The 9660-nt window shown below is 28.9% G+C and overlaps 1 protein-coding gene across 1 annotated transcript; it reads left to right on the top strand.

The window, feature by feature from the left end:
• Positions 1-6692: 6692 nt before the first annotated feature.
• On the top strand, positions 6693-9534 carry LOC135193448 (uncharacterized). The gene is made up of 6 exons (XM_064215930.1): positions 6693-6935; positions 7068-7208; positions 7818-7946; positions 8077-8256; positions 8376-8588; positions 9194-9534. Exons 1-6 carry the CDS (start codon positions 6765-6767, stop codon positions 9353-9355), a joined length of 996 nt encoding a protein of 331 aa, XP_064072000.1. The 5' UTR covers positions 6693-6764; the 3' UTR covers positions 9356-9534.
• Positions 9535-9660: the final 126 nt, after the last annotated feature.

The following is a 9660-nucleotide window of genomic DNA, read 5'->3' as shown; positions in this document are numbered from 1 at the left end:
AGCAAAAAAAAAATTAAAATAACATATTTTTTTTATGGATTGTGTCGCTATTCTACAGTCATTGTTGAATGTGTTCACTTTGTTCTCTACTTGTTTGTATTCAATTGAATTTGTACAAAACTTGTTTTGTTTCAAATGTTAATATTTAAAATTCACAAAGTTCCAATTTTCTTAATATTTCTCTTTGGTCTTAAAACTACCTTGATTATCAAAAAACTTAATTTTCCTTGGTTTAAAATTCATACAAAAGTTAAAACAATATTTACAAAGGATATTGTTCAAATTGCTCCTATTTAGAGCGCTTAAATTGGTCTTTTCAAAATAAATAAGTAATACTTAGTATAGATAAAATATTTTACAATGAGTTGTAAGAGTAAGTGCAACGTCCATAAAAATGCATTTTAACATATTTGATTTGTTGTTAATTTCTATTTTGTCTTGGCAATTAAATTTATTTTGTCTTATGTCAATTGTGAGATGATAAAATATTGTCTTTTATGAAATATGGTAATAAAAAGTCATACTTAAGCTCAAAACTCCTGCACTTAAATAGATTTAATTTGTAAATGTGCGTTACGTAAATTTTCAATGAATATGAATTGTATATTACTTGTAAATAATAATGATACAGTAAATCTCGACGAAGCGACTCAGTCTCCCTACAATAGTTAAGAAACGAGACATTAAGGGTAATCAATCCTTACCTATTTTAAAAGAAGTTTACATAAAAATGTATATACGTTTTAGAATATAATTTTAAAGTTTCTTCTTAAAATAGGTCTGTTAAAAGTCTATAATTAGGTTTGATAATATTTATTGTTTTATATTTTAATGTATTTATGTGCAATGAGTATTTTTTTTTACTGGGCCTTGGCTTATTTTAAAATGTTTTTTTTTTTACATGTAATGTAACCAGACTATAATTTCTAACTCAATAAATAATCCCATAGCTTGTTATACTATAAATATTCAATATAATGTGTACAAAATTATGTTTATATATGTTACAATATCTTTTTTAATGATTCATCTTCATTTTATTCATGTGATTCTATTGATACTATCAATTCACGTGATTAGGGGATGATCAAGTATGACCTAAGGAATTTTCCACTAAGTTTTAGACTTTTAAAATAAAATAAAGAAAGAGAAAATTAAAAAATTATAAGACTTGAGAATTTATTTATGTCAAATTTTAAGAACAATCATTCATTTCTGCTCAGCAATTGAATAAGGGATTAATTTTACTGCCTAATAAGTATTATTTTTAAATATTTCTTTATTTATTTTTATATGTTAGATTTATTCAAACCCTTCCTCCCGCCCATTTATTCAGCAAAAAAAGTTACGTCTCCGGACATAATACTTGAATGTTCCCTTCACTGTTTAAAATTGCTAATTATAATTATTTATATGATAATGGTTATTTAAACAGGCATTTTAAAACTGGGCAGATAACAATTTTGTAAATGCCTTGGTTGCATGGCTGAGTACTTATGTATATTCCAGACTCGTACAATATATTGCAAATGTCAATAGTTTATTAAATTGTTAATTTGCTTTAAAATTTTACGAACCGTGCCTAGTAATTAGAGAATTAAAAAAAATTGAATCATGTTTTTCTCAAATTTTAATTAATTAATTTCTAAATGTGACTTGTTTTAAATAATATGTTATTAATTTCTCATTTGAATATTTTAATTATTATAATGCATTCAGTTTTAATGATTTGAAATATCAAAGTAAGTACGGCCAAAGACGATATATAATTATTCATAGCGTTGTTTTTATGTATTAGAAAAAAAAAAATATTTAACCTCACAACTACATTAAAATAAAATAGGTTAAGTGAAAATGTACATTTTAATGCCAATAAATAAAAAATATTAAAAACAATTACTGCTAGCTGTAAGTGTATGGGACTCGACGGACACATATAATATTGAGTATTATGATGTGCGAGTGTCAACTATAAGTGAATCTGTGATATCATTATCACCGTAATTAATTTAAATAATTTTGGCGTTTTTAATTATTAATAATTTATTTTGGCATATACAAAGCACTCAAGTACAAATGAAATTGTATAAGATAATAAACATACATTTAATTGTAAAAAGTATTTATGTTATTAATAATCATTAATGCCATTATTATATTACTTTGTGAATGAAATAAAAACAAATTATTTTTGTTAATCAGAACTTTTATTTCTATAATATTCAGTTATGTTTAATTAAAATACATTTTGATCAAAGTATAAAAAATTGCTTTAAAGACGGTCGACGTCGGTTTAAGTAATTATTTTAAATAGATTTAATCTTGTTCTCCTGACTGCTAACATTCTTAACATTGTTGTTACAATTCCAAATTCTATTGAATTCTCGCTTAAGAACAGATACGAGAGCATCTTCAGAGGTGAGAAGTGTATTATCTCGGCTGCAATTTACTCTATTCACTTCGTAATCCAAGGATCCGACGATTGCCAGAGCATCGTGGCAATTCGCATCGATTAATAAGAATTCGTGTTCCATTTTAACTTCCGAGTTTATAATTTTGACCTCTATGCCACAATCGCGGAATGATTGCAAACTTTTCAAATCGTTACTGTTATGGACAATGATTCTTACTTTAGTGTGATTTGTCTGATGTACGTTTAGAAGACATTTCGAAATAGTCTCGCTTCTCAATGTGGGCACACAGACGTCAACAGTTTTGCTCGCATGAATGATTATATAATAAATGCAGAAAAGATTATTTAAACCCACTTTTTTGTTTTGTTCTTCATTTTCTGATCCGTAAAATAGAATTTCGTTTATCGTATCGTTTTGTTTGTTAATAGCTATGATGTCTGTCAACTTAACGATTTTCGCGGCGATTCCCCACAAAATTGAAGTACTTCCATATAAAACACTTATCCAACGTGATGAATTCATTTTTTGTAATTATGGTTATGATGGACAAATGAATATTTACTGAATTATAAAATAAGTTTTCATTAGTTTTTAACTACCTCATAATCTATTTATTAAAGTACCTACCAGTTAGGTAGGTACTTTAATAAATATTTTAGATAGGAGTAGGTAGGTAAGGACAAGCACTTCCCTACCTTCCTTTTTAGTTGTAAACAAGTTGTAAACAATTCGAACTGTCATTTTCATATTCTGTATTCGTAATCATAGCGCAATCATAACTTTTTCATTATTTTGCTGTACCTACCTAGCTTTCCAGAGCTGCACCAGTCAGCTGTATCATTCTAATGTTCTAACGAGGTAAGGTTTGTTTGATTGTTTTTATTTACGCAGAAACTATAATCTTTCAAATTCTTTTGTATAGTATTTTGTTATGCTGCTGAATTTTTGTAATATATTTCGTATAGTCGAAAAGAAAAAGTTGGTCCTGGTGTTTTCTAGATTCCTAAGGTCTACAACACAGGACAGCGACAGCAATGTACTTTATAAATTATAGATAACAAACAGTTAACACGTCTATGTTAAAAACATTGAAAAAAATAGTAACGACTTCCTTAATTTACTTATCACAAAGTATTGAGCCTTATATTATTAAATAAATTATTAATTTTATTTTATATATATAAATGGCTTTTTATACTTAACAGCTCGAACTAGGTGTTTTATAAATTAAACGATCCAAAATTTAGATCCTACTTACGCGTAAAAAAAATACGCAATCCGTGTGGTAAAATGTACTTGTCTGTTAAAGAGAACAGATCGGACGATTTATATTTCATTATCCGTATAAAATCGGGACGTAAAGCCGATCACATAATTTGATTAAATATATACTTATACTGAAGCTTAGTGTGGAATAAAGAAGTAATATTTTCATAAAAAAAAATGTATTAGTTCATGTGTAATTTGTAACTACCGTTAATTTCATATGGAATAGTAACAAAACATGTGAAAGAATATTAAAAATGTCGAAATTGAATGACGACTTACGAGTACATAATATGCCCATTTTCATCTCATTTGTTTCTAAAACGCCAAATCTAACTTCTATCAATTTTAATAAATGATGCACTTGTTGAGCACCGTCATTCATAAAATCAAGATATTCTTTATTCAAATAAGATCATAAAAGCACTTTTGAGTCGGCAAGAAACTCTTTATTCTAGTTATTCTTTTCCAAGCCTCTTTGCAACTCTTTGCGAAGTCGGAAATCAATGTTATTAGTTTGTCTTATACATCGAGTCTAGACATCGATTGTCACCGTTTCTTCGTAATAGATTCATTTCCAGTTTCACTCCGATAATTCCTTATTGTATATTGTAATGAAGCCAAATCATCATTGGTTAGATGCCAACTGAATTGATGAAGAACATTGCTGTTTTAGATAGATGGATCCTGTAGATAAGTATGTTAACGCATTTTTTCCTAAATAATAATGCAAAGCCCGACACGCCGGAACAATAGAGTCCAAAAATTTCCACTCAATGTTAATTTAAGGGGTATTTGAAAGACCCTGAAGCGTTTGGCTAAGATTCTGATAGTGTGCCTCTAATATTCGTTTCCTTCTAAAGGGACGAATGAAATATTATTTTTTCATGTAAGGTTTGATATAATAGTAGCACAATTTTTTTATCTACGAGTTTGGCGAACTGGCGATATTTGTATTTATCAATGTAATTCTGGAAAAAAATGGAAAACCGACAAATATTGTTTTCATAAAATAATTGTTTCTTTGGAGAAGTAATAAAGAGGTGATACAGCTTTTCACTTATTGTTTAATAATATAAACAAATATCAGTTTGTCTACGTAAAGTGTAGTTGTAACATTCACAATAAATACAATAACATTGAAATATCCTACTAATAATTGAATTCATAGATCCACTCCCTGTTGCCTACAAATTGCCGACACTCTTTATAAATGTTTAAGTTTCAACTTCTTTGAATTAGCTGATTACCTTTAAAATAATCTAAATCTAAAATCTAAAATAGTATGTAATTTTTCCTATTACAGAATACTCTATCAGATGAAGATGAAACACAAAATCTATTGTCGGATATCCCATGAAGTGAAATTATGAGTATCATGCCTGCTTGGAAAGCAAAATTTGCTTCTTCTTCTAATAAATTACCAAATACTTGTATTTTGTTGTTAGGGAATAATTGCTAAGCTTCAAAGATAATGAAGAGGGTTATAATATCAGACGCCATTTAGTATGTAAGTAATGGCGCTTTTACTCAAAATTCTTTTTATTTCAATTCTGATTTACCATATGTAGCGTCATCCACTTCATCAACACAGCGATGAGAATAATTAAATCCATGCTATCGATCATTTTGGCATTGATGGAATCGTTTTGCATAATAAACGACTAGAATAGTTAGAAAGTTCACTCGTATTGATCGTGCTCGATTATTAGAAATACTTATAGTGTCGTTGCAATATATTCGAATATTTACAATATTATATTTTGAAAGAAAGATGACAAACAATTCTCAAACCACAATTCTAAAAATCCATACTTTTCTCTCGCAGACGCTTTATATTTGTAAGTACTAGTCATCTCAATGTCTCAATACTCATTACAAACCGCATTTTTATCATCTTCTGTAAAACTAATCTCAGTAATTTTTCTGTTCCGAGTCTACATCTACAACGTTTCATGTATCTTCTGATTTAACACATTTATTTAAATTTTGTCTTTTTTTTGTTAGTGGTAAGTATTTTATATCCAGGACTTTCTTCGTGTCTTTTTATACGATTAAACCAAAATCATCTTTCATCAGTCATCTTTATAGCCTATTTTATTTGTTGATTATTTGAAGACATCACGAGAGATCTCTTTGCGAATACATGCACTTGAACTTTATGTCTATGCTAAGTTAGCTAGTTATTAAAAACAATTGCAAACAGTGAGACCTAAACGCTACTGTCTAAATTTAGTTAGAGTGAAGCTAAATGAAAGGTCATTTAAAGAGCGAGGAGTGAAACCGTCGTCGTTACTTTCTTAATTTAGTAAAACTTAATTTAACTAAATGTGAAATCTAACGATTTTCTTAGCAATAGGTTTCTTTCTTAATAAAATGAGATTTTATTTCAGTAGAACTTGTTAAATGTAATTGAATATTTAATAGTTTTTTTCTTTAATAATCAAACAAAACTAGGCAGAAAAATAAACACACCTTTTATCAAATTAAAAAGCCACGAAGCGCCGCAAATTGACAACACAGAGGCAATATATTGGCAGAATATTTTTCTTTGGTCTCTCACAATATTAACTATCGAAAAAATTTAGGACACTAGAGTGCACAGAATTAGTTTTCTCATATTGAAAACATGAATCATAGATTATCGCAAAAGTCCTCGATATATTTGCAAATATATAGCAAATAATATAGTATATATTCTTTCACAATTTCAAAGCGCTATCAATAGCGCTACCATGATGGCAAACACGGTCCTTAATGTCTTATGACTTCATCACAATTATTTATTTCGGCTGTATGAGCATATCATGTGAAAAGTATTCTCACCAGTTCCTTCGCCAAGTAACATAATAATCGAATTGTAGAAACACTCTTTACAAAATAGAATTAATTGTGAATTATCGCAGTTATGAAGCAAGGAGTATGTAATGAACTACATTTATTTATTACGTTTTAGGTTGAAGCTTAAAAATATACATTTTGTGTTGACATTTAATGATTTTTATGATTTTACAAAAGTCGAAACAAATTTTTTTTGGATTATAGTCAATAATTTATATATATAAATTATATTAATAAAGCTAAATGTCAGAGGTACGCCAGACCGTTCTAAAAAATGATGCAAATACACGCCAAACTGTAAATTCTAATAAAGCATCAGGAGATGTAGCCACAAAAAAGAAATCTTCAAATCAAAAATGCAAAAACAGTTTACCCAAAAGTCTACGTTACGATTTGGAAAATGCTTTAGTTGGGGTAAATATTATAATTTCAGAAAAAACAGTTGCTATTAAAAATTAAAATCCAAATTCTGTCAATGTAACGCTCAAACGTAACCTTTATTTCCTTATTTTTCTTTATGATTTATAAAAATAACAATTTCTTTAGTTGTGTGACGTATGGTTTGAAGAGATAAAACCGTACTTGGTGCGTAACAACATCAAGGTGCACGGCGATGTCGGCGGAGGAGATCTGAAACGTTCATCTGCTTCACCAGATTGCAATCACACCGATCCAGGTAGATTTAATGTACGAGCCTCATTTAGCTCTTACATTAAACATAACTTATAGAATTCTTAAAGTTAATACTAAATAATACTCAATGTTGATAACTCAAAATATAACTAAACTTCGCACATTCCACACTTTACAGCACTTTCGTACATTTAAAAATTAAACTTGCAAAATGTTGTTTCGAAAGTGCTTGTAAGATTCTGCTTATTAAATGTGCATGCAGTGGCATATTTGCTCTAGGGCCAAGGTGCGCTAGTTTTGTAGGGCCAGCAGTCTTGGTAATTTTTATAATCATTACCCATTTGTCGTTACTTTTTGATTTGGCTTTTTATAGAAAATAAGAACCTACTTAATCAACATCAAACAAATGCTCGAAAACTTATAATTAGTTACTTACCTACTATTAACCGTATACAATGCGTCTTTTTGCCTTAAATTTAGGAGGTGGATTTCTTGTGCCTGGGGCGGCAAACGTAAACTGCAACTGTATATGAATATTTTATTTCTAAAATCGAAGATTTTCAAACGAATTGTTAAAACGTTGTATATACAATTGGAGGCAAAACATATATTTTACTACTATTTTAAATAAAGGAACATTCATAATGTTTTTGCCATCATTAGCATCATCGGCGACGGAATGCAAGTTATGTAGACTCCTCTTCAATGCGGCTAACAGCATCGAAAGTGCCGTATCCCAAGCATCCAATGCAACCGCTCCCTGTTGTGCTTACAGAGAACCAATCACTACCGGTAATTGTCAAAAGGCTCCATTATCTTACATTTATAAACTATAAGTTTAAATGTCTGTATTTATATATTTATAGTTATACAATATTTCAATTCTGTAGTGTTCAGCATGATCTAATACATTATGTTATAGATTCAAGGATATAACTGGGAAAAAGAGACAGTACGAAAACCGCGCAAACGGCGAAAGTGCCAAGTGCAAACACAACCTAGACCACTCATACCACGCCTCTGCCGTACCTGGCAACAATGTACAGAAGCAATTTGCCCTACTATAGAACCTGTGATAAAAATACCTATACATTCGAAGAATGTTAGTATATAATATTTTGAAAGTGAGAAATGCAGCAAGTTTAATATTAATATGTTTTAATTATAATTTGTTAAATAGAAGTGTTACCTTAATCAAATTATCAATATTCTACACTTTAGAAGCAGTTTTTGCAATCAAATATTTATCACAAACCAAAGAAGATTCAAACCACGGATGTATCAACGCAAACTGATGAACCTTTGAAATATACAAGTAACTATAAAGAAACAACAAAAAACACTACGTCTTTGAAGACTACGCGATGTCCTTCAAATACGACTTTTTTAATTCCAAATATTAAACATGTCAATGAAGGCCCTTTGTTTAAAGATGTTAGTATAATTTACTTAATTTACTACAATGTCTTTTTTAACATTTTCATATAATAAAAATACGTTTTTAGGTAAATATTTCAGAGTTCAGTGAATTGTAACGAATATTTTTATTTCATTCAAATGGATAATTTTTAACTTAGAGCTTTACACAATCCTTCGCCTCAAGTCAACAATAAGTAAACAGAGTTTAGTTGTATATGCCAACGATAATTTAATATCTCATGTTTGTCATAACAACAGGATACGACAGCATGATGCCGTGTTATATGTATCCTTCTAGGATCTATAGGAAAATATTTTACGAATGTCTTACGAGTTTGGGTTCAGCGAAAGTTGTGATAAAATACTTGTTCAAACATCTTCGCCAAGTTCACACCAAAATGAAAATATTTCTGTTACGCCGGAGTGCTCTTAAAGCATTTTTGTTTCGTTCATCGTAAATTTTACATACCTATATTTAAAATAGATCACAACTTGTTTCAACAGAATTGTAATGATAATTAATTTTATTTTATAATAAAGTTTTTAAAATCCCATATTTTAAAATGAATTTAATTTTGTACTTCCAACTAGTGACATTACAGATGTGTGATTTTGTTTAGGATCTTGTTGACATAATAGCTGAAAGGCATGATAAAATACTCAAGGTATTGTATACAAGTCCAAGAAGACAAGAAAAGCCTTCTGTCATGAATTTATTTTCGCCGTCTGAAAGTCACCGTAAGAAAATTCGCAAACAGCAAAGAATACCCCCGTGGAAATAATGTCTTGAAAGACTTACTGATAAATATAATAATTTATATTGATACAAATATCTGTGTGTTTGTCATAGTTCACATACATAAATAGGTAAATGAATAATAATCTCTAACCATGAATCTATTGTCAATGTAGGTTATATTAGAAGTTTGTTATTAAATATATTTTTTGTTTTAAAACTTTTATTTATTATTTTAAGTTTGTATGACTATTATTTAAAAAGTATATAAATATGTATAGTGTTTATAAAATAATATAAATTTTTGTGTCTGATAAAAAACCAATTTAATGTACCAGGTTCTTAAATATT

Source organism: Vanessa tameamea, chromosome 2 (assembly GCF_037043105.1).
Source record: "Vanessa tameamea isolate UH-Manoa-2023 chromosome 2, ilVanTame1 primary haplotype, whole genome shotgun sequence".
Lineage (NCBI taxonomy): Eukaryota > Metazoa > Arthropoda > Insecta > Lepidoptera > Nymphalidae > Vanessa > Vanessa tameamea.
Note: the sequence above shows the minus strand (reverse complement) of the source record. Positions and strands in the feature narration are given on the sequence as shown.